The sequence below is a fragment of the Centroberyx gerrardi genome, chromosome 4 (assembly GCF_048128805.1).
Source record: "Centroberyx gerrardi isolate f3 chromosome 4, fCenGer3.hap1.cur.20231027, whole genome shotgun sequence".
NCBI classification, from domain to species: domain Eukaryota; kingdom Metazoa; phylum Chordata; class Actinopteri; order Beryciformes; family Berycidae; genus Centroberyx; species Centroberyx gerrardi.
The window spans coordinates 15,819,378-15,846,012 of NC_136000.1; the positions used below are offsets into that span (position 1 = coordinate 15,819,378).

At 41.8% G+C, this 26,635-nt stretch overlaps 1 protein-coding gene across 1 annotated transcript; it reads right to left on the reverse strand.

Moving 5' to 3' along the window:
• Positions 1-12: 12 nt before the first annotated feature.
• Positions 13-12,277, reverse strand: rgma (repulsive guidance molecule BMP co-receptor a). Its single transcript, XM_071921268.2, has 4 exons — positions 11,875-12,277; positions 8,654-8,769; positions 5,752-6,269; positions 13-3,259 (listed from the first exon to the last, which is right to left on the reverse strand). The coding sequence occupies exons 1-4, from the start codon at positions 11,886-11,888 to the stop codon at positions 2,552-2,554; spliced, it is 1,356 nt and encodes a 451-aa protein (XP_071777369.1). The 5' UTR covers positions 11,889-12,277; the 3' UTR covers positions 13-2,551.
• Between the last annotated feature and the right edge of the window lie 14,358 nt (positions 12,278-26,635).

The following is a 26,635-nucleotide window of genomic DNA, read 5'->3' on the forward strand; positions in this document are numbered from 1 at the left end:
GAGGCAACTCAGTAACAAGACATTTTCTTTTATTCAATAAATAATTTACATTATTAACATTGGCGTGTGGCACCACATTTGCTCTACATACAAACACAGTTTGATCTTTCTGGCATCTGTCATTCAGCTATTTTTTATTCTTTTCTACCATTACAAGTCTGACAGCCTCTATTCACAAGATCAAACGAAACAAGAGCTAAATGAAAAGAAAACATAAAGTGCTTTTAACTCAAAAACACGAACACCCCAGAACATTTTCCTACATTCCCTTTCTAGATAAGGTGTTAGGATTTACTTGGTCTGCAACCAAGTAAGAGTGATGACAACCTAACCAGGATTTTATCACTGCCTCAGACAGAACTGCACAAAGACTAGGTGTGCATGTGTGTGTGTGAGAATGATCATTATATAATTACCAACAATATTCTGTTTTGTGGTGTTCATGTTTTCGCAAAATCCCTTTTCAAATAAAAAAGGTTCACATTCACCAAAACATCTGATATACAAAAACTGTAGTGATAAATTCAAACACAACTGGTAATATACAAATTTAACTCAACAACTCACAAAACATATATACAATCTCACATTACACATGTAGAACCATATACTGTAAAACTCACAATACAAATTACATCTATTAACACAAGATTCAACATTACAATCGTTTGTAAGATTTTTTTTTTTTTTGTCAAACTGCACCAACACATATTCCAATAGCAGTAGTAAGGCCTGCCAAATACTTCAGTGTAAGGATATATGACCGTAAAACCTTGCCCAAGAAGTAATAGTATCTAAGAGGATGACTACTACGTTGCCAGACACTGTAGTTGAGAGCCAAAGTTCAAATGGAAACCTCCCTCAGCAGGGAGCGTTATTATAAAACACAAGAAAAGCAATGGTGAAACTGCAACACAGAGACGAATGCTGCTCTTTACAGTGTATGCACGTCACTGTAGTTTTTGCGAGAGCTTTTTGGCCTTTCTGCTTACCACAAATTCACCCACAAAGATAACTTATATACATACAATTAAGAATCCCCAAATGCAAGTCCGCTAAATAGACTGAAAGATGAAAATTCGGTTGTTTAGGAAATTGTTGGCACAAGGGCTTGTTCTTTGGCAATGACTTAAGCCATGAATTCACATCTACAGACATGTGCGAATCATTTATTCACTAAACCACAGCCAGGTCAGCAGACTGTTGCTCTAAAAAATGGCTCGTCTGACTAGAGGTGACATCTTAACAACTAGTATCTAAATGACTGGCCAGTATCCCCCACCTTTGCTAGAGACAATTGAGAGTCTTAAAATGGAGCGATTAACATTCACAAAATGCATGAGGAGATCCCTTTCTTGGCCGTGATGTCATAAAGTTGATTAACTGATTGATGGTTTGGATTTTGAGAGGGAATTGAACACTCTGTAAACGTCTCTGCATTCTGGGTGCCCTTATAGCTAAAATTTGTTCTTTGCTTTCCTGTTACAGTTACATTCACATTAGTAAACAATCTTTTTACCAAGATACTCAAAATACCAAAACACTGTCTGATCAACATGTCAGCTCAAACAATGCAGTGAAAGGCTTTACGAAACTGTAATCGACATACAGATGAAAGGAGAGAAGTAAGTACGTTTTTGCCAGTTCCCTTGGGATTTGCTACTTGGCAGATGAGAGTCCGTTTTAACTGACCCTGGACCACCATGTCGTTTCTATATTAGAATTTCGGGTGCAATATAAAGACATGGGAAATATTTCTCCCATCGGAGGTTTGTTTTCCCATTTCCGAGGAGAGTACTCACGCACCCTCTAACACACACTTAACCACAGAGGCAGAATTCTGCACACAAATTTGTACAAAGACACACACACACACACACACCTACACACACACACACACACACACACACACAACCTAACAACATGACCCATTAATCTCCACAGCAGACAACTGGAGACGCTGCTCTGACATCCTTTTGGCTGAGTGCTTCCTCCAAAAGGCTCAGGCTTTTCCAGAGCTGGAAACTAATCAAACATGGAGCTGCTTCTGGCCATAGGTTAACAAAAGCCCCTGTCAGGTCGTCCAGCCCAGCCACATGAGCCACAGAGAGCTTCACTGGCTTGGCACCAATGAGGGGATCAGGGGGAGGAGGATCAGCAAACTCCTCTTTCTGCAAAAGATCATCTTGTCCGGCTTCCCATAGGCATGCAGCCCCAGTGAGAATGTGGGATTTAATCCCAGCTGGATATCCTGAGCTCTGGGGGTAGCTGGGCTCTCTCACCGCTGCTCTCTTCAAAGACCAGTCCTACGAACCAGCTAAATACATGCGATGATAGGTGGGAGCACCGAGAGCTCACCTTGTCACTAGACTGAAGTCAAGACATGACAAAACAACAAAAATGAGACTTAGGGTTGGGACGGCCCCTCTGGCTAGCCACCAGTCACATAAGACAGAACCAGAGCCGTAGACGGGAGCTGATGTACAACACAACGAGGGCGATCTTTAACACTCACTGACAGAAAGAAAATGAACACACTGCTGGAAAACAACTATAGATGAACCACGCAACACTCAATCCATAACAGGACAGCGAGACAGTTGAGGAGCAAGAGCGAAAGTAAATCTTTCCCCCTTGGTGCCGCGTTACCCAGAAAAGCGTCCTTTTCAAAAATGTGGTATCTGTTACTGTTTGAGTGGAGCGTTTTTACATCCTCAAAGGCGTAGTAGGCTGCCATGGTGAAGTTTATGTCCCCAGAGGAGAGAAGGTCGAACACGCAGGACTGGAAATACAGGTCCTCCACCGGGAGGCGCTCTTTGCACTTGGCCTTGGCGGACTGGTAGGTAAAGCCGTGCGCCTGCGTGGTGCCGCCTCTGGTCCTGCCGAGAGCGTGAGCCTCCGCTGCGCGCGCCCTGAAGGCCCTGAAGTCGATGCGCTGGTTGGCCGGACAGCCGTGAAGACAGAGGTACAAGTCCTGGTTATCGCCTTCCTCCACCGAGTTCACAACTTCCTCCGGCATCCGCACGGCAAAGGTCAGGTAGCGGCCGACTTGCCGAACCACTATGGTCGTCCCGATGTACCTGGCCTGAATCTCCACATGCTGCCCCGGAACCTTCTCCACCACCCGCAGCGTGTTGGCGCCGTGCCGATCCCCACCGTTCTTGGAGCCATCTGCAAACGCAGCTGGCAGTTCATCTGTCTCCGCATGGTACATCTTTTGGTCTACACACTCCTGGAAATTCTTGAAGATGATTGTCAGCTTCAGGAGGAGAGAAACAAAGAGAAAACTCATTAGCGGCCAGCAACAATGATCAAATCACTGTAAATATGTCTAATATTCTCAGAAATACAAGTAGACAGCCTATAGATGCTGTGTTTTTCTGGCCAAATACTGAAACCTAGTATAAACTGGGGGTAAATGTAAACATCAGATTAAACTATTATTGTTCAACAGGACCCACAGGATAAAACTTATATTTAAAACCAAAAAAACTCATTTTATTAATTGCTATCAACTAAGTAGATGTTCATGTCTGTGGAGGTTTCGCTGCTTTAATGAGTAAGGGAAGTCTTTGTACTTCTGCATTTAGAACAAGTTTGTGCAATATGTGCCATCTACCCCACCACCCCACTTAAGTGTCACATTTCAGCTCTGGCTCAACATGGGGGAGGCCAAGGTAAACGCCCTCAAAAAACATGAGTCTCAGCCATGTTAAATCAGGCCTCAGTTTGCAGACACAAAGACGATCCATTCATAGTGCTGAAAAACCTGCCTGTGAACCCCAGAACTATGCTCCAGGGAGTGGCACTGGGCCAGAACAGAGGGATATACTCTGCGGCTAATTAAGTAAGACTGGTCAGTATTCTGCGAGCTTGGTTTCCTCGGGACACCAATGAGCCATTGTCAGAGCAGTGACACCGGGACAGACTAGAGACTCTTGATGTCTGGACACCGGGGACAAACAGAGCAGCATTTCACAGCCAATTCATCTGTTGCACCAAATCGTTCTCAATCCCCCAAGCCCTGATAGACCACCGTTTTCCACCTATACTCATTTCTGTTTTTTTTTCTGGTTTATTTCTTAAGCTTTAAATGAAAACACACAAATCAAATTGTTTTATCATCCCATCATCTGAGCGAAGGTGGCATTAGCCAGACAGTTTTATTCACTGTAGCGAGAGCAATGTACCAACGCAGAGCTGTGGGAATGCAGATCTTTTACCAGAAGGGCCTTGTTTGCACAGGTGGCATTGGCCGCTGCCTTGTTTTCCCTTTGTCCAGAATCAAGATCTTAAAAAGCTGTCTCATTTCCTTCCAAGAACAGCAATATAAAAATATCATTACTTTAAGTACACTAAAATCCATGAATGCTAAATAGAGCATCATTAAGGAACCTTGATTATAGAAAATTACACTTTCTACAAATGTGATTAAGGACAAAGTGCTCTTATACCTCAGTTAAAATACTGCACTGAGGTGCATAATCATGGCTGCCAAAACTGTACCAAATGTGGACAGACTGTAAGTGAATTTGTTGACCACAAATAGTCCTACTTCTTTGTTTCTGACCTTAAGTTCTACTGAAAGCCATTTCAGGGACAGCCATCCAAGCTGTCCAATGTACCATAAAGCAAAACAATGATAATTTATGAGGTATGTGCTCCGGCTAATGTGGAGAAAATATCTACAGGTTTGTGCATGGCAGGGAACACTTAGCTGAAACAATATTTTTAACCTTACTGTATATACTATGGGCTGCACACAAAGTAGGCCTAACATCAGTCTTGGCTGTCCAGAGTGGAAAGTGAAAAGGTGTGAGGGCTGGGGCCTTGTGTTAACATTTGATGTAACACTGCTGTTATAATACCGACATATCATTTATAAAGCTTATCAAGATCTTAGGAATTGTTCTGGGTTTGACCTCTTCATCTGTTATGGAACCAATCCAAACATTAACCAGAGTGCACAGTGAAACAGTCCCATGGCAGCGCTCACAACTCTGACCACATGAAAGATGATAAGACTCCTGCATACCCAAGTATAACTTAAGGATATTTTGATGCAGCGCTGTGACATATTTCCTTTTAATACATTTATGGACCCAAGACTAAAACTATAACTAAAAAGGTGCAAACAACTCACTTTCTCTTTTTGGATAGAATTACAGTTATGATGGAACATGTAACATCTATACAACAGAGTTGGGGCCATTTATGAACTGAATTGACAATGCATGGTAAATAAATTCCAATTCCATTCCTGGAGTTGGAATTGGAATTACACCCAGCTCTATGGAAACAGAATTGGAATTTAATTGGAATGACATGAAACAGAACTGAAGTCCATTAAATTCCATGAAATTCCACTTCTAAGAGAGGTTGTCAAGACAGTCAAAAATCAAAATCAAATATATTCATTCATAATGTATGTGTTACGATTACATGTTCTGCATCAAATACCACCTGAAAGGTACCTTTAACATTTTATGATATTCAATATTGATAATATATAACACTATGTGTAATCTCAGATATGTGGTAAGAAAGAACAATATGGAATTTCACAGAATTTAATTAAATCAAATTAAACTTCCTGAAATTCCCATTCGATTCCAATTCTGTTTCATGTAGGTTTTTTCAAATTCCAGTTCCTCAGTCGAATTGGAATTGATGAGTTCATTCACAAATCTGCCCCAACCCTGCTGTACAACATACAAAACATGCACATAGGCAGAATGTAAAGATCCCCACCTTGCTGGTGGCGGTAGCTGGAGAGCCTGGTACGACAGGAGTGTTGGTCACCTGGACCGACAGGTATTTGTTGTGGATGAGCGGCCAGGCTCCTTCCACCTTGCAGGTCTGGAAATCATCGCCGAAGGTTCGGAGGTGCGGGTCTCCGAAGAAGCCGCAGTGGGTGTAGTTAGGCGGGGCGGTGTGACGCGGGAGACTGCGCTCATAGTGACACACTTCCGGCCCGTCGGAGCGCTCCTGGCTGTCAGGTGGGAGCTGTGGGGGCGGAGGCAGAGCTGGGGTGCGGGCGCGCGGCTGCGAGGTAGGCCCCTCCTTGGAGCAGTTGTGCTGGCTCATCAGATCCTCTATGCCATGCTGGGCCGAGTGGTACGCCAGGTCACCCCTGCAGGTACGGGCGGTCCGGCGTACACAGCTGTTATACGCCCGCAGCGCTGTACAGAACTCCTCCTCCGGTCCAGCGGTTGAGGTGGAGGCCCAAAATTCGGAGTTACACTTGAGGATCTTGCACTGCAGACTCACTGTCAGGGAGAGAAAGACACCGTTAGGACACAAGAAGCAAACTGGAGACTACAATATCATAATGTCCTGCATTTATCCAGAAACATGAGTAAAGGTATAAATATGCTTTGGCTTGTTATTGCCACTTGTTTATTGCTATGAATTTACACATTACTTACACTAAAGACAATAATCAAGAATGTAATCTTACCAACTAATCGTAATGATACCCAATAACCCCCATGATTTTATGTGCAGTAGTGGCAGTAAGTAACTTTAATTTTCATCCTGCATCTATTCCTGTTATAGTACCAGTATCGTTTCTCTTGCAGGTTATACTGCCAATACTGGGCTTATTTGCAAACAGTATAATGATAAAACACCAATTCTAATCATTTGCCAAATATTGTGTTTTTATCATATTTGGCTACATAAAAACACTACCAATGGTGCAAATCTTCTTAGCAGTGATCCACCACTGCTTAAAAAAAGACACTATTGTATGCTGCTGCCATGTGCTGTCTAAGCACCCCGAAAAAAGGACAAAAATCATCTGTATTGTTTACGTCCTACGTGTTTGAGCACACTTAAAATGAGCAGGATCTCATAAAGAAAATGTCTCCAGGAGCAGAGGGGAAAGCAGAAATCAGGTCTCGCCCTTCCTCAGGTCAACCTGGATATAAGGTAAACCCCTCTGTTTATTGTAGAGGGTCCTATCAAAGAGCTCTGCCATTTTCAATTAGACAGTGCTTCTGGAAGATGTGGCAAAAATGCCATTTGGGGGACCTCATCTATACCTTTTGTGATAATAAATGTCTGACTGACTCTCCAAACAATGCATGACTGTACATTGCCTTCTCCTGTTTTAATGCCATACCCGGCCAACTCTCACACAAATGTTCTTCAAACATTTCTCTGCGCCCTGTTGCGACACCGTGTTTGACTAGGATTACCCGGGACTAATAAAGCATTCATCTGAAAGGGCTGGGAGAAGTTTCACCAGGCATCTCGAGGGGTAGCTAGCGATATCAACACTTTGAAGTCACACTTTGAACAATATCCTCCTGATAGCTTCACTGCAGCTCTTTCCAACCCCCACACCTCTCCGTTTACCAGCCATCTGATAGACGGCAATAAACTAATCTAAATCTCAGCTATCAGCGCATTATCACTTTGTTGTTTGACGGTAAGTGACTTGAGAGGGAAACCGATAAGGGTTTGCCAAACGCGCCAATCGAGCTGAATGAGGTGTTCCCATTGGAAAAAGTAGGTTACTATAATAATCCTATAGTCATTTTAGAAGGATACTATACAAATACCACCAGTTCCTCTAGGGATATTATAGCGATACCACAGGGGGGGAAAAAAACACCAATCTAAACTCACCACCTGTATGTTTCTAATGGAATATTATGATGATTTTTTTTTTTTTGTTAATGTCCTTAAAATGTCTTAAATCGTTTATAAACAGTCAGGAAAGACTGCCACAGACTGTCAACAATGATGTTGGCAGGGGTTTTAAACTTTCCGAGAGCATTTCAGGATCGGGCACATTAATTGGAATGCAAACCACAGTCCTTACAAATATAAGCATACTTGTCTTTTAAATTTGCACCAATGAAAACACCTCGAAATGCAATTTGCCGGCTTGTCTGGAAAACAAATTGAAGGGTCAAAAAAGGAGTAATTTCAACGAGCTGATGTGAAATGTTCAGGCATCCCCCCCATCCCCCAAACAAAACAAGGTTTGAGGAGCTGGAGCGTCTCGTAAAAACACCTCCATTTCATTTGTCATTCTCACTGAAGGAGTTTTCTCGATAATGTTAGGCTCATCTACTGACTAAACCTACAGTAAAATACTCAATTACATACAAAGACAACCCCTTTTTAAACCTTCAAACCTTTTCGTTTTTACATCTTTTCCAAACCTTCAACAGGTCTGCACGGCAACACTTTAAATCTCTAATCTAGTCGATTATTATCTTATCGGTTCCCCCCTTAACTGCTAGATTGAATCTGAAAAGTAAAATAGCGAGATATTTAGCTTTTCTACCACTTTGGGTAACGTGCTTCTGCTGCAGTCACACCGCATTATTTAGCTTATACTCCCAATGCGGTTTGGTCTAGTATCATTAAAATATTTAGTAGTAGCCTACATTGGCTAAACAAAAATAAACCAAACCTGGCAACTTTAACGTTACTTTCCACAGCGAAGGTGGAAATGTACATAGCTTACTTCTAGGTACGTGTTGCCGTGCATGCTTGAGCTTTAAAGGTTTGACAAAGGCTTCAAAAAAAATGTTTCAAGATTTATCAACTTCACCCTGTTGTAAAAAAGTATTCAGTTGCCGCTCTTTTATCGCGGATTTGCCTATCGCACGGTGAGTAGTAACGTGCATCTTACCAGCGGGGAAGACTGAGAGAAACACCGCGATGATTTTGCACACTTCAAGCGCCGAGGGTCTTGCTCTTTTCCCCATAACCATCCATCCAGCTCGGGGTCGCACTTCGCTCCTCTCCCTGGTCAAACCGGATTAAGGAAGGACAGAGGAGAAGAGTTAGGGCCAGCAGCTGTTAATGTGAAACACGGAGTCCTCCTCGGAGGGAAAACGCAACACAGTCCAGTGAGAGGTCTGCGTCCCGGTGAAGCCGCTCCTGTCCTCTCATCCCTACTTGGTATGAAGTTGCGCTGTTGTTTTGCCCTCTCCGGTATGAGACCGACTCAATACAACCGAGCTACAATGCTGAGCAAACAGCAAAAGCAAGGCAATCGATCTTCCTTTTAGGGAGTGTCAAGAAGGTGCAGCCTATAGGCCTGCTAAACAGACTGAACCAATCAGGGACGGCTGTTCTGCCCTTAAACCCCCCTTCTCAGTTTCAAATTACATCTCAATGTGCAGACTTGTTCGACGGCGGAGTCTTTTCGACCCACAAAGTGGTTGTCCACAACGCCGAGGAAGAAAATGTTTGATTTGCTGCTAAGATCATAACTTCACTGCGGGGAAGCTTAGAGAGGAAAACACTGTGCACCTTCCACTGAGCAGTGTGTGTCCATTACACAGACTAACACTAAGGAATATCACCTATAGAGACAAACTGACCAGCTATACACTGCTGCAAATAATAAACTAAGATTCTCTACTGAGGAGGAAAACAACCAGTAGAAGCAAAAAGCATTTTCATTCTCAGAAAAGTATTAATTTATGCTTTCCTACCCTAAAAGATCTTATCTTCATATAACTTACAGTTCTACACTACTTGCTATGATGTATAGGCTACTACAAATATATGCCATAAGGAATAATGTCAGCCTAAAATGGTGGGTAGACTATTCCCCAAATTAAAAGGCAGGTTTACCCTCTACTACATAACCTATCATATCAAAGTGAGCAGCATACACTGTAGCAGAAGAGCAGACTATGATCCTCTCTTCTAAAAGATATAAGCCCACCTAGTTTCACTCCTTTTCTCTTTGAATTGTACAAATGAAACATTGCTGATGTATTTTTTATTGTCATTTAAACCAAAATATTACCAGACTGATGGCCGCATACACTGATTGTGCCTGACTGTATTTTTCCAGAGTGCGGTGAATGTCTTTGTGATTGCTGTCCCTCTTATGGATGATGGATATGTTCAAGTATAATGAGGTCTGAGCCTACACATGTTTTCAACAGGGGTGGCCCTATAGAGACTGGTTTCTAGTTATAATACAGCAGTTCACATCTGAAATGAATGACTTTAGCTGAAAGGATTGATCGCTTGGTAATATAATTTGATGAATTGTGGGAAATTTTGGGGTATTAGCAACTAGAATATTGAATAGAAGTAGACCAAGAAAGAAATTTGTCCTAATACTAGTAGGGCTCTAATGCCAAACACAGATATCATCAAATATGTCTCATTGTATGTTGATTCACACGTTTCAATGGATTGTTGGTTAGAAAAAGCTCAGGATCAGTGTCAGCCATCGTTACTTTAAAATCAAATTGGACAATAAATGGTGCAGAAATACACTGGACATCTTCACCTTCACTGTCACCTGTTGCACCAGTGACTTTTCACAGAAAGGTACAATATGTTTGCATATTGTTTACACTCAAGATGAAAATATGGATCCATCTTTTTATCATTTCACAATATGAACTTGCCCTGTTCTGAATTAGAAATAGCAGGTTATTCTGATCAGAAAGCCTATGATATTATCACTTGGACTAATCTGAATCCTCACCTTTATAGCCAACCAACATTAAATTAATGACCTTTCCTGACCAATAGCCTATTCTAATCAAGTGTTTGCTATTAGCTATGCAAATTTTGGATGATAGCATGAGTGATTGATTGATCAAAAGATTGGTTGATTGTTTTTTGTGACTGGTTTTTGTTTTTGGTGTTTTACAGATACCAATTCTTTAAATCAGCATTAACGGACAAGGCAAACATATATGATCAGGAAATTAAACAAAGAAAAACAATGGTCTTCAACAAAGGAAGAGAAACATCATCAGACCATGTGCTCCACAGGCTATAACAGGTAGAAGAAACAGCATCACACAACACCAAACATCTCCATAAATCCAGTGGGAATAATCCAGGATTTTGTCAATCGCATTTTATGCTATGCTGTTTCAAATCAATGACATCACCTGTCAAGCCTGTTGTTTAAAGTAGGGCTATACATTATAATAAGCACAGTAGGCTATAGACATTAGAATACATTTTGATGTAATGTAAGCTAGTGGCTGGACTATTAGGCCTACTTTTCCTTTATGAAGTGTTAAAATTGTATACAGTACATTGTCTCTGTGTCTGTCTTGACAAGCTGGGAGGATTCATCCTCTTTTCCAACAGATGGCGCTTGTTATGAGCTCTAATATGAAACCTCAAATCATGACACAAACGCACATGGCATTAGTAGGCATTCGGGACAAGTAAACCTGTCATTAAATTTGCGCGTTGCGGACAGGTCTGCTAACCTAATTGCTGCTGTTATGCAATTAGGATGTAAAAGGTGCAAATCAGCAGGCGGCTGTATGCAGGCGCATTTTGCCCTGTCACTGCACTGACAGGATCATCCTTTATTAACACAACACTGTTTCCATTTCAAATCAAAGTAGCCTCAACAATTAGTGAGGCGGTTCTGGTTTGTCTCCATTAGCTCTAATGAATGATGACAATATGAGAAATAAAAAGCCGAATTACATGTCGAGCTAGATGACATGAATCTGTAGCCTTTATATCAATAGGCTGTCCTTCATATAGGTATTTTGAATGCATCTCATGTCATATCCTTTGAAAACCTGATAAGTCATCTGACAATTTAGGTATTCAACTGGAATATATCAGATTCACAGGTTTTCTACCAGCTTATGCAGCCTTGTCTGACACCAACAAATAGATCAAGTTGGATTCTTTATTTCGCAGAGAACATGACCTATAGTCGCCTATAGAAACCACCCGGACCATACTGATGGGTGAAAAGGAGACATATGGGGCGCAGACACAGTTTGAAAGCCCAGGAAGCAACGCGAAAACTGACAGTCACGTGCGAAAAAAAAATAACGCCTCGGAACTAAACTAATGTTAGTTTTTTTCAAATAAAACAAAAGAGTCGAGCAAACTAACCTTTGCGACTGCATGGGCTCTTCGCGTCTGGAGTCCTGCAGGAACCAGAGGACAGCGAACAGGAGCGAGAGGAAGCGGACTCCTAAATCTCCCCAAAACACAGTAATCCAAAACAAAACGCACTCATTGTTTTCCTGAGTGTAAAACGTGTCAATCTATACATGGTGTCCGCCGAGTGTCTCAAAGTTGCCTGGTTATAGTCTGCAGTGAAATGAATGTGATTTCTTTTTTTAGTTCATATCCATTTACAGCCTGTCTACCCCTCTCTACCCGGTGGAGTCAGATCTTTCCAGCCATTGCTCAACTCATTTGACTATTCAGTCGATCGCAAAGAGGAAAACATAGATTAAGTCCAGTAATTGCTCTCATCCAGGCGTTTATTCCGGCTCTCCAAGTTGTTGGTTGTGGTCGACGTCGGCAGAAAAAGCCCGCAGGGCAAAGCTGAGGCTGCTGCTGCTGCTGCTGCTGCTGCTGCTGCGTACGGCCCGATCCCTTGTCTGGATGTTGTGAAATGGCTAGTTAGAAAGTGTGAGAGAGACAATGATCGGCTCTGCATGACGCCTCCGGGACCCCAAATCTTTCCTGGAACCCCATTTTCAACCCATTTTGAAACTGCTCCACGCGCTTTGGGGGGGAGAAGGCTCCTCAAATTAGGTTTACCACTGCCTCTACTGCACTGCAAAACATAACCCATTTCAACAAGTTATTTAAGCCACTATTGACTCCTGCAATCTTATTTTTCTTAACACCAGTGAAAAGAAATCTGTTTTCTTTTTTCTTGAATCAAGTGTAATTTTCTTAATTGGCCTTAATTCTGCATTGTTTCAAGATACTGACACTTGTTTCTTCAGGATTTCAATCAAATGAAACAGCATTGGATACCAGTGGAATTATCTCACCCCACTGTTCCAAGAGAAATAAGATTGAATTGAATAAGAACTAAATTTGAGACTAAATGACTTGTTATTGACTTGACATGCTAGTCCTATAAAAGATTCAACTCAATACTCCTCCATGTTCACACTGCTGTACAATTTTGTGACGCTGATTGCCAGCAAACCGGGCTCGTGTTAGACCCATTACGCACTTGAAATAACCTTTATCCATCATCTCAGCAAATCATTGGTTGGAAAAAAGACAAATCCATAATAATTACGATTAAATGGAGGATCAGATGGGCAAACATTTTGCCGAGGGAGGAGGGGGAATACTCAAAGGCAGAGAGGGCTGCATGGAGGCTGCACCTGTGTTTTAGGATCAGGCTGCAGGAAAACACCACCCCCTCCAGCTTAAGCTACATGGACAGCCTCCACTCCTTACAGCAGAATTGGCTCTCACTGCTCCAGTTTCCCTCTGATCAGGAAAATCCATCACACAGGAGAATGCAGAGACAAATCTCACTGAGGCAGCGTAGGACGGCCGATTAAATTGCTGCATTTTCTTACCGCTGCGCTTCTAATTGACACCGAGATCCAGCAGAGATGCAGGGAAAAGAGGCAGTTAACACACTCTGTAATGAGCCTGTGTGTTCACTTGCTATTAAAAGCTGGTGCACTGATGGGTTTAGACAGTTTAAAACATGGAGACGTGTCAGAATGGAGTAGCTGTTATTTTACATAGCTACTGTCACATTTCACCGTCCTTTTGTCTATCCAGCAAGAACCTGACCCTTGTAATACACTCATTTACTGTCTCAGCCCGGACCTGCCCTCCACAGATGGCCATTGAGAAGCAGCATATTTTACATTGATGTAACAGAAAACACATGAAAGGCCGACACCCCAGTGTGAGAAGAATGGTTTTAGAGGTGCCGGATGCTGGCCCCATCTCAAACACAGCTGGTGATCATGTTGCCTAGCTGAAGTAATATGGTAAGTTAACACATCGGGTGTAGCAGCATTTAGCCGGCTCCACTTTACATATCAGTGGACTGCTAACACACTTTGATTTTCGATGATGGGGCAGAGACGCGGTTCAGTTTCTATTTCATTTTACAGAACAAATCAGCAACAATCGGCCGTGTAACTATTATTGCCCCAACTGAAAGGAGCAATCAGTAATAATGCTCGCCCTTGGGCTGCTGTGATTTCTTCTAAATTACCTTCACCACTGAATTCTGACACCAGGGATTTCATTAAGTATGATTCGGTCCATTATATCAAATCTGTTAAGCACAGGCTGCCATAAAGCCTCAGCAAATGAAACAGAAACTGGAGATGGAAGTGGGATGCTGAGAAGAAATCTGGCAGAGAGCAGAATATTCCTATGATAGCCGTGTAAAATAGATCACAAGCCCTTGATACTGGCAGGAACATTTATTTTTCAATTTCTCGATACAGAAAGAATGGCGTCCAAAACAAAAGACTTACTGATTTACTGTAGGAGCTCATGATAGCACAATGAATTCCACTTAAGACGAACTTTCCCAACACACAGCATTATAGGAAATTGCTGCAAGGTTTCTGCAATGATTCATTATACCAAAGAAGTTTGTTGCAGATCGCAATTGCAGAACAATCCTCCAGGTCTTGCCACATTATCTGGTAAGTCGGATTGCCTCAGATCATCACATGCTATACTTCCCCACTGTAAGATCAGAAGTTCAATGGCGATGATTAGACACATTTTTGTTAAGAGGCAATAGTGGTTTCAACTGCTGATCATCATCTTATCAGCTTCTGTTCCAATACCTGTTTGTTTACATTCTCAGCCATTGCTTTGCTTTTGCTTTGAGGGCATTCAAGGTTTGTGTACAAGGAAAAGAAAATTATGTTATTGGAAAACTTGAGGTGAAATCTTCCATCTCGAACGACATCAATGAGGAGGTCAACAACTTGCCACATATTGTGAATGCATGATACTATGAAGGACTGCGTGCCTATTGTGTGAGAACCTGGTCAGAGACTGCAGTACAGCTGAGTAACAGTCAGACATGGATTAGTAAACATCATATGTTGCTGCTGACCTTCCCACCGCTGCCTCCTGAACTCCCCCAGCATAACAATTAGCTTGTCACAGTGAGTTGTGCCTGTTTTTCAGAAGGTGTCACGCAGCATTTTGCCGACACACTTCAGAAAGATTTGACAGGGCCGCTCGAGATACACACACCTCCTCCTGTGATCATTGTGTCGGCTGAAATAAATATGTTAATTTATCTCCTAATCGCACACCGTTTAAAAAGATTATCCCTCCTTGTGTGGACTTGATGAAAAATTCATAAACTTAATCTACAACAACAGGTGATTACAATTGCAGTTACAAAAGCTAAATTTATTCTCCTCGCAAATACAGAGAGAACAATACCATTTATTCATCTCTTTAAAGGGACAATTCAAGTTTTTAAGACGCCTGTCTGATTCATCATGAAGTGTTTGTGCTTACAGTTATTTTTGGCTTTTCAGATTTTTGCAGAAGTGAATTGCTTTTATTAGCTATGCAAGTGCAAGTCAAGAAGGCAAAACAACATTTCTCTGAAAAGCAGATATATAATGTTCCTAACACTTTCATAACTGTTTCACAACAGAGTTTACTACATACTGTGGAAGGGTTCAAATGTGATTTTTCAAAGAGAGGGTTCTGCTCTATTGACTTGAAACACGACTGCTAATAACTGTTAACAAATGCTAATAACTCCTAACTGCTTCTAATAACAATGGTGCTAATGCTTTTGGGGGCAGTTCATGACTCGGATAAATCAGACAGGCTTCTTACACACCTGAGATATTCCTTCAACCTCCATACACCATAAACCCTGACCTCAGTAAGGAGAAATCTCTAATGATCTCTATGCAAAATGATTCTGTTGTGGTCACTGGTTTCTGTTCCCCCAAAATCACATGTGAGGTTCTTGTGAGCCAAAAAAAAAGAAAAAGAAATTTGAGAGTGTTAGCTTTAGATTCATAGGTAAGATCAGACATTATAATGACCACAAAAAAAGATTCAAGGAGATTCAAGGAGTCACCGTCATCACCACCTTAGTGGACATTAGAATTGTTGGTGGTGTCCCTCTGTTTGGAGTGTTGTATTGGTATTGCTGCACACTAAGACAGGGTATTTCGAATTAAAATTTTCTGGATTTGGTGCATCAGATATGCTTTAAGTACAACAGTGTTAAAATGGAAGTTTTATTACTGCTTAAGGTTTCTCTTTTCCAAGACAAGGACAGTAGTTGACCAACACAAATCCCTCGATATTCAGTGAACACACAGACAGACTAAGATGTATGTTCTGTGCGCATGATTGCCATTTAAAAAGAGGGGAGGGTGCAGCCGACATCACTGTCATTGGCATTAAGGTGTGTGTGTGAATTCAAAAAAATCTATTAACTGCGTGGGCCGGGCAGTGTGTGGAATTACTGCCATAGCCAGTAACAATGTGAATGCAGGAAGCTTGCAAATTGGCCTCTGCTTGCGCACAGGGGAATGGGCTTGAATGTGTAAACCCTCATTACTGAATCTACTTTCTCATTTTAGGCAGGGAAGGTGAGTGTTTTTTTTCCAAAAGCCAGACTGCAATCCAGTGAGAATTATGCGCACTGTTTAATTCTAGACATGGACCATACTAGACAGCGTGTGTATAGGCTGCAAGAATAATTAGCTCCGCCGCTAAACAGGAACGATCTGAATGAATGACACAACATATCAAGCCAAATTACCGAAAAGAACATTAGCGAATGAATGAACTGTTTTAGACCATGAATGATCATCAGCATTTTGCACCTGACAGGATTTTTTTTTAAAACACTGTAATTCTATGAGACGTGTTGGTGAGCAGCCATGCTTCCATTAGCATGCAAGATTCTATAAATGTGCGCTAGAAAACTGAAGCTTATCTCAATAACACAGCTGCCTTTTTAATTTCCTGCTGCTAAAGTTTCTCACAAAAAGACAATCTAAATATTCAGTGTATGAATATAAAATTAGATGAGGTTTTACTTTGCACTATGTGAAATGCCTGTGCTGCAATTTAATAATTTCTAGTAATTCACTACAGAACAGTCTCAGAAATAATGAACAATATTGGCATTATGCTCATCTTTGTCTCTATTGTCGTGGAAACGGTCATTAATAATAGAAAGGAGTCCGCGCACCGCTTGGCTCCCTTCAGCGCCATTTATTGCACTGATGAAGTGACGTTTCAAACTAGAAGCTCTTCATCTGACTTGAACGAGACCGTAGGAACAGTCATCGGCATTTTTTGTTTTGCATTTTACACAAACGAGAAACAGGTGTAAGAGACAACATCATTTTGAACAACGTTAATAATTCTCAGTAAATTAGTTGTGAAATTAGCAATTATCAACAGACTCCTTGAATTAGGCCTATTATTATCATATCGAAGCTAACAGCGATCCAGTTCTTTATTGGGAAACCCATCAGATGTTGCAGTGAGACAGAGAGTGCTTACTAACTGTATTACCAACAGTCTTTTCAGTATGTGTGCAGCTCAAACCATTGTATTTCTCAATATGCTAAAACTGTCTACAACACAAGAAAACTCCCTTTGTCTTTGAATGGCTTCCTATCAGAACCATTATTTCCGCTGGTGTCTAAACTCTGGTCATCCATCCTTGACTAATGTAAATGCAGAATCTCAGCTCAACAATTTGTATTATTTGCATTTAAAGGTGAATGCTACCAGTGTCTGGAGCTTTGGCATTGATAAAATAAGCAACCGAGTCTGAATTCTTTCGAGCCCTTTTATGTCTTTGCTTCTTCTGCCTGGCTGTTGAACTTTACTAGTGTCCTGTAGTGTCGTCCTGTATGCACAGCTGCAGGGGCTGCGTCCTGCCCTTCCTTTTGTCCCATCTTGTCACAATAGCTGCAGCAAAAAGCTCAAGTTATTGCAGCTGCAAGCGAATTATCAGCAGCCCAAAATCACTTTGCAGCTTTCGTGCTCCGGCGATAGCGGGAAACAGGGTTTAAGGCTGTTTGTGTAATCAGGCTGAATCCTCAAGCAGCGCGGCCATCTTTTATCGCATTAACAAGGTAAAAGTACACCGTTTTTCTAACATTTTTTTGCTGTTGCCTATAAGAAACTTACTTGACTTTTATCATATGAAGCAACCCACACAGCGCTTGGAAAAAACATCACAAGACTGAGACACCAAATAGACCAGCCAGTAGACTTTTAGCATTTTAGCACTATTGCTATTTTCATGGATCATCTGATTAATCCCCAATTTTGCCCCAATTGCTGTTACCTCTCCCAGAGAAATCTTTAGACTACACACATTAGCTTTCAAATTCCTCAGTTTACCATATCCTTATGATATAGAAGGAATAGTTTACTAAAATAATCAAGATAGCTGTAAACAAATCCCACAACTCTCTCATCGTTTCATATTTTAATACAGTTATTCCTTTCAAATTGTCATTATTTTGAGCAGATATGATCATTACTGGATGTACAAATATGGACCCATTCCTACCGATTTATCTCTGCATGCTAGATTTCATATGCAATATAGATTTGAACTCATTTCTGAGCCTTTAAACCAATATCATGGGTCAATTGCTTGATAAAAGTTTAGAGCATTCTATCCAGCAGTATAATTTTATCCTCAGCCAATGGAGGGAAATTAATTTGCAATTCTAAGGCCTTGAAATAAGATAATTTCCATGCTGAAATATTTATAGTCTCCTTAAAACTGTTGAAGTGTGGAATGCTGCGGTGGCTGAAAGAACAGATTAATTTGAAACTCATTAAGATGTATGGTATCTCCTCAACGGGCCAAAGAGGAGCTGTTTCCCATTAGATGCTCCCAAACATTTGGAAATACTTCTAGTATTGTTATCTACGACAGCGGTGCCACGGCACTATATGTGATACATGCTCATATCCCTCTGCAGCCGTGTAGTCCACTCCATCTCTATAAAGTGTGCTGTGGTTCATTAATGAGCCGTGGAAATGTCAACGCTCGGGGTTCAGATTAATTAAACAGCCCACAGACGTCTAATTACAGGAAAATGACTTACAGATATCCCCAACCCTCTGAGACAATAGACCTCTCCTCTGGGCTAAATGATGCTGTTATTGATCGTTATAAGTAAAATGATACTGTAATTTCTCTATCTCGGCTATATTGCAATGGAACCCAATTAATTGAATCAGACCCTGAAAAGGAAAAAAAAAGAAAAACAGTGGTGCTGAACAAGCTATAAAGGTTTGATTTGTTATGTAGATGTCTTTGCTCGGGGATTATAGTTAATATGCAATGAGGTTAATTAAAAGTGAATTGAGTGGGTGGGGAGCCTGCTGTCACAGTTCTGCAGTCAGGACCTGCCCTAGCAGAGGGAGAGGAGATGAGGTCTGGTGTTTGGTCAGGTGCTGAGCAGTGGATTGATGATGGAGGCTGTTGATGTTTAACTGACGGCTCTTTGTGGCGCAGAGGCAGCACCTCACACAGTGTGGCTCTCTGAAAAGTTGTGAAACAGGAGGAGACTCAAGCCCCAAAAAATCCCAATGCCAGAGCCAAAATAACATCAGTGAGTCATAGTTGCCTTTAGGCTACGTTGACTTTATCTCCTCTGTCTCAACATGCAGGCTGGTCCTCTCACCAGGAACTTTAATTAAAGCTAGTGTAGGAGTCGCCACATATTTAGCCTCATCATACTGTGTCTCACTGTACAACAAAAAATAGAAAAGAAATGCTGTCTTCCATTCCCCTCACTCCCCTAAATTATGCAGAGATATATATAAACAATATATATCTCCAGTTATGTGTCGAGATTTATACTTGACTGGTAAAAAGCATTTATTCAGATAAGGTGCCACCGCTGGGTAATGCAGCTGGAATTACATTTGCAAAAGTTTTCCTGCATCGCCCTGCAGTGTGACAGTTAAGTTACATTTTATCTGGGTAAAATGTGAAAGTGAATGGTGAGATGAAAAAAAGTTTTCAAGAGTAATATAGGGAAAGTCTGGTTCAGTCTGTATGTCTCTACTTGCCCATGTATTATCTACATTTCCTCATTTGCCAATCAAAGCAAACTGAAAAACAGAGATACCTTTGGTCGATAAAAAATCTTTAATATGACAAACCACACAGACAAAATAGGTTACTTCTTTTGAAAGAAACATTGTGCATAGCTATGATGCGTCCTGCTTTCAACATGCTGTCTTCTCTGTACAGAATAGCAGTCTATAAACACCAACACTCTCAGTGAATGTAACACTATTCTTGTCAATGTAACTGTCAGGGCATGTACTGTAAATCACCTACACTTTTGGCTGCATAAAGAACCAAACATAGAGCAATCTCAGTGGATAGCATTTCAGTGCTCAGTGAATTCATTGGTTAAAAGGAGTGCACCCAGCACCAAGGACAGATACTACAGATAAGTTAATGTGCTGCTCTTAAACAGCATGCACCTTTCTTGACCTGTGCAACCAGTGGTTCGCTCCCGGAGACTTCCCATCCGCTACACGGCAAGCTGAGATAGCTAAGATAGCTGCCAAATTAGATTTGAGGGTAGAAAAAAAGAAGGCTTAGGCCAAAAAGGCATGTAGATACAGTACCTGAGAATATCCATGACAGAAACCTATGATATCCCTGGACCCACACCACTGACGCAATCTGAATGAGTAGAGGCCTCTCGTTGAAGAAGTACAACCACTTCAAATGGTGTTAATGTCACTAGTAGGGAAAACTTTTGCAATTATATTGTTTCAAGAGCCAAGTGCACAGATTCCAAAGTTCCAACCAAGGAAACAAAATTTCCCCTCAAACCTTAGTTGATAGATCTTTGCCAGTGGGAGAGCCCAAGGCTCCCTGTGTATGAGCTATGTCGCTGCCTCTTGTGAGCCTGCTAGAGGAACCAAGCCATCCACTTAGCACATGATTATTATGCCCAGTCCTCTGATAGGAGCTAGAGCTGCCTCTTCACCTTTAGTGGAGGTTTGAGGAGCCAGAGAGAGGCTGAACAGTGGCACTTTGCACTTGTAAGCTGCACATTTGGAGGCAAACCTGAGGTATTTTCTGTGTTACAGCTGAATAGGAATGTGAAAACAAGGTCTTCTAAATTTATGAATGTAACCAAATAAAATGTCGCTGGGACGCAGAGGCAAGACTGGGGAGGTAAGACTGCATTTATAGTCTCTATGTAGAACAGGTCCCAGACAAAAGATTTGTGGGAGATAACGTTGTAGTCCTTTGCTGAGGAGACTGATGGTTCCCAGTGGGCCTCAGGTGTCCATTGTGCGTGTCCGGCCCTTACTAGAAGGAGCCCAGGAGCCGACCAGTGGTCCTCGTTGTCCCTTGGGCAAAGCAGCACTTGGTCCAAATACAGGCGTACTCTCTTGGGCTGTAATCCCAGGACAGGTTGAGGCAGATGAGCTACTACCATGACAGAACTGAGCCTCTTGACAGCAGGGAGGTGAGACCGAGAATGGCTCCTGGATTGGTTGACAGAGACAGACTGCACTCTTGTGAGGGAGGAAGATACAAATGGCCTTCCTGTTTCCTCTGGATGTCAAACCACACCTGGACGGACTCATGGGCCAGTCCAAATAACTTGGTTCCTCAGCCTTATAGAGGAAGTCATTGTGCTGGTGTCTTGGAGCTCACACAGGGTCAGCCAAAGGTAGTGTTGTCTCCACACATCCTCACATCTCCAAATAAATGGCTGCCACTGTTGAGAAGCTCAGGATGATGTCAGCAGTCCACACACCTCATCCAAGGACTGACTGTCCAATATCTACCAATATCTCTGAAGCATGGTGGTTTTGCTCAGGGCCAGGCAATCAATCCAGGGGAGAGGTTGAAACCATAACACACACATTGACTTGTCTAGTCTTGGTCTTGTGAGGCAACATGATTTGCTTCTGAAAATATCACTTAAGCACCAAGACTCAACAGCAACAGAAGCAGGACTTACTTTGGAGCTGTGGAGCAATCGAAGTGCAATGGGGTCTGTAGGCGAGGTGAAGTGCACAAGAACTTAAGGAAATAAGCTCATGTACATCACATCCGGGGAAAGGGCAGGTCATACATCTGATGTACGTGTGATGTCAAGACTTCAGGGTGTGCCAGCGCAAATTCATTGCATTGAACTGCGTTGCAACGGGTGAACAGAATGAAAGGGAACTATAGTTCTCACATTCATCTGCAGCGGAAAATCTAGCAAAAGGGAACAAGCCTTTTCATAAAGTAAAATGACTCCTTTGTCTCAGCACAGAGGATGCACAGTGTTTTGGGTGACTTTTCCAGATGGCTGACACATGTTCATTTGCTTTCCTGCTGCTATCAGTCTCTTTTTCACAGTAAGGTGATCTGCACTAGTGATCCCAGCTGTATCTTTGCAGCAAATTCCACAGTATCAGCAGTCAAGCACTCAACATCTCTCGTCCAAGACCCAACTTTACCCCATTTGGCAAAACGCTACCTGTTCCCATTCCACACCCCACACACAGAAGAAAGGAACAGAGCCCAGACCAGATGAATATGTGGGCGAATGAGGACAAAAAACAATCAAGAAGATAATGAGAGAGAATATGCAAAGCCACATTCTGACATTTTTTCAGAATTTCATATTTGCATATTTTCCTATAGTATCTTTGAATATACTTTAGTGTGACTTTAGCATGTGTGTGTGTCTGTGTCTGTGAGTGTACGTGCACATTGCATTTGCACATGTGTTTGCAGCTGTATTTGTGACATACTGGTATTATTGTGAATTTGAGTGTGTGCAGCACTGAAAATAAATCAGTCAGTACAGCTTACGTAGAGGAAATTTGAAATCACACTGCCATTTTAGATAAGAAACTCAATTTCTGTTAGATCCCAGAGCCAAGAATTCTACCGCTCGGAACCCAGAGAATCTGCCCATACTTGTCTTCTGCTGCATTTTTATCAGTATTGATTGAAGGTGTCGGCTGTTTTTCCAACTTGATTTAAAGCCGTAGTAGAAAGTCTGTGAGAGAGCTGTTCAAGAATGGAGCCTCCAATTTTTCAGCAGCATTGTCTGTCTCTCCTGTGCATGAAACACCCTCATGCAGTTGTCAAAATCTTCACCACTGACCAATATATCAGCTATATACCAACATACATCTAACAAAATCATATTAAGCACCCATCGCCCTCGCTTGTATTGTTCAAATCTATCTTCCTCTGTGAGGAATATAGTAGCTTGCTTGGCACTCTCTTCCTCTTGTTAGATCTCGCTCTGTCTCTCAGAATCTGTCTGTCTCTCTCGAGCATGTGCACACATACAAAGACGCATACCTTTCCCACAATATTTTTCTATTCATTTACCCAAGTCCTTCTCTTTGCACCTGCAAATCTTCTGACACAATGCAGCGGGCTGACAAAGAACTGAAGCCCTGGTTTCGCCGAGGCAACTGTCAGCCAGTGCAGTTTTTACACAATGGAGGGAAGAAAACATTCTTTTAAGGCATCCAATTGGAACCACAGAGGCAAGCAGCTCAAATAAAGCCAGGCAGGGAAGAGTGAGATGGATAGAGAAAGCATGGAGGGTGTATAAAAAGGGAGCTGGGGGATCCAGAGATGGGCATAGACAGGCCCCACTAAAATCTACAGCGCTACTGACGTCCATGCAGCTGTATTCGCGCTTTTATCAACAAAACTGAAAGCAAAGCAAATACTTGGGAGAGAAAGGTTTATTTGGCTTAGACATTAAAAATCATCCATTATATTGACAGCCATGCATGCACTAACAACAGTCTTATTCTTGCTTAATCAGTGGTTTCATGCCATGATTCAACTATTTTTTTCCACTCAAGTTCTTTCACTCAAGCTTCCCTTGCTAGTACACATCAGAGGTTGGATATGAGATCAAGAAAGAGCATATTCATCTTCCATAACACTGTGAAAACAATTGAAAACAGCTTATTTAATAAATAATGATAAAACACATTTGACAAATGAAGCAATGAAAGCAAAAAACACTACAATAACTTCTCTCAAATATGGAGATATGGCAAAGATGGAGACTCAAATTACAAAAATCAAAAGAATATTGAATCTTGGATAAAGGGGCTTACACTTTAACCCTTTTCTATATTGCTAACTACCCCAACATGCTCCCTGAAACCGGAGGGAAGGCCATTAATCCTTTCCAGCTGCTTCTAGTCCAGCTCTCTGAACCTCTGGGTTGTGACAAAAGTGTTTAGCGCTGATTAGACTTGATGGCTCGCGCTGTTCTTCGGTCGGAAAACAGCGAGAAACACCTGGAAGTCCTCCGTCCTGCGCTGTGAGCTCAGTGATAAAATCCTTAACTTGTTAAGCTACTTCATGACAAAGGCAATTATTTTCAGATAGGCTTATTTGTTTTGCTAATGACGCCGAGGATTATCAGTTTAACCATTTTGGTTCATGGCGACCTGCTAATTGCGTTACCGCATGGTAGTTTGGTTTCACTTTTTAGTTGACTGTTGCTGACAGTTTAAGATCTCACTTTCATAGCTCCAGGTGGGACAATCTAGGTTTCTGTGTCCTAATCTCAGGAATTTACAAACCATTTAATCGATGCGTGGAAATGTGAGAGTATGTGAGAAAACGGAAGTAGCAATTTGAGTGTGTGTCTCTTTGTGGCTGCAGCGTATCTGCTCCCTTAATCCTTGACACAAAACCTGGATGAGCAGCACCTTTGTGTGTGTCAGAACGGCAGATTTAAGGAGCAGGCCGGGGCACGCACAGCTCTCTGCACAGGAGCAACACTGTGGCAGGCATGGAAACTTAGCTTACACTGAGAATGTCTACGACAATATGGAGGAATAATGCTGGTAGGGATGAGCATGCACACACACACACTAACACCACAGTATAGCAAACATAGTGGAGTGAGTAATCCACTAAGTGACTTTGAATTGACATGAAACACTTCTATCTTATGCTTATCCCTCGCCAAATGCATGCAATCTATTCCGTATTATGATTCCCTTTGTTCATGTGCTGTTCAGGTTTCTCCCAAAACAGAATAACATGTTACCGAAGCGGTTATCTCGCAGGTGTCTGCTGACTTAGTTTGACCTCTGATCCCAAATGTATCTCAGATTTGCAGTTCATTACACACACTGAACTTGGAGGGAATGTATGGGCCGGGCGAGAGAAGAGAGAAAAAGAGAGGATTTGTTGTAAGTTGTTACAGCTGGTTGATATCCCCATTCATGTGTGAAATGGCAGGTGAAGGGAGGGTGAAAATTGCTATGAGTTTGGGAAAATATCATAAATTTGGTCTGGCCTCCTGGCAAGTTATGGATAGAGAGCCGCTCCGAAGTGTCAGGGAGTGTTTGGTTAGATACAGTATATTTTTGTTGAGTGTCAGCATGTGTGTATGTGTGTATGAAGGGTGTGTGTGATACAATATGTTGAGTGGCAAGCGGTTAACCGTTAAAAAAACGTTAAAAAGCTTTTTTCTTTGTGTTTGTGTGTGTGTGCGTGTGTGTATGCGTGTCAGTCTTGCATTGTTGCACCCGGGGGTGTCTGCTTGCACTTCCTGGAAACTATGAAGAATCTAGAGCAGTTCCTACAGTGACCCAAAAGCATTAATACAGTGGATGTCAGGCCATAGAAAAACGTTTAGGGCTCAACTACTCATCTACAGGAGCGGCGTATTGTCTAGTATTTCAAGCGACATGACAGCGCTTTTCCAATGAAAAACAGACTCGGTTCACCCACACACAGGAAAACCACTCTAATACATACATCATCTCATATTTAGAGGCAAGGAGGGTGAGGCAGATAAGATGCTGAGAAATGTATAAATCTTAAGGCAAGAAAAACTGGATGCAAACATATAAAGGTGCAGTCACTCACTCATAAATTTTGGTGTAAAGACAAGGAAAACAAGGCAGATGTTGGTGCCATTCATAAAAAAAAATGTGTATTGAGAATTCAATGTGCTTAGAGTTCACAGGCACGTTTGTTTCACACAGATATTTATATAGATCAGACTGTACGCAGATGACCAGTTTAATTTTTTCAGTACATACGTATTTTTCCATTATTTGACACTGTACTTAGAAATAGATCTCAGACAATACAAAGTCTTCAGAACTTTAGAGACGCTGTCAAGAGTTGGAGACTTCGACTAAACGGCGCACGAGGATGAAGACAAACTGTGTAAATACAACGCTGTACTAACCTGTAATGTGTTGGCTAGAAGAGAACATTTCCTGGATTGCATTTGCTGGGAGGGTAACTTTAAAATGAAAATGGGTCAACTGGGGGAAAACCACCTACCATTCATGAAATTCTATTTCAGGTAATGTAAGACTGTTAATTATTCCTATTTTTGCGTTATGCTGCTGTCGAGCATTATACATTTAGCCAGTGCCATTTTCATTAATACTGTCATGTTTCTCTGGAGCTCCCCAAGGCAAAGTCATTTTGGCAGCCTCACGTTTGGATCAGGCCAACCACCTGTCAGCTTATTTCTGCACATGGCCTCTTCTGTCAAACACTCCCTCAAATTCCTCTCTCTGCCCCACACAACACCTGTGACTGGCTATTCTATTGCCATCACAGCTGCCATGCTCACACTCAGCATTAATTAAAGTGATAGCCCAAAATACATTGTTTGTGTCTTCAGCTTTGTGTTTTTCCAGCCTTGCTTATTTCAGCAGGAATGCATGTTTGTGAGGAAACCAAAGCTGATCAGCATATCATCCGATGCTCGTATCCTTAGGTGCACATTGGGCTCCAGTAAATGACTTTACAGCATACACTATATTCTCCATGCACAGGATTATTTGGAAGTTTACTCATAAAATATGTATGTATATGTAGATCTATGTCATT

Coding starts and splice junctions, on each gene's coding strand:
- rgma (XM_071921268.2), bottom strand. Junction 6,270..8,653: donor TCTCTCAGTCTTCCCCGCTG/GTAAGATGCACG, acceptor TCTCCCTGACAG/TGAGTCTGCAGTGCAAGATC. Junction 3,260..5,751: donor CAGCTACCGCCACCAGCAAG/GTGGGGATCTTT, acceptor CTCCTCCTGAAG/CTGACAATCATCTTCAAGAA.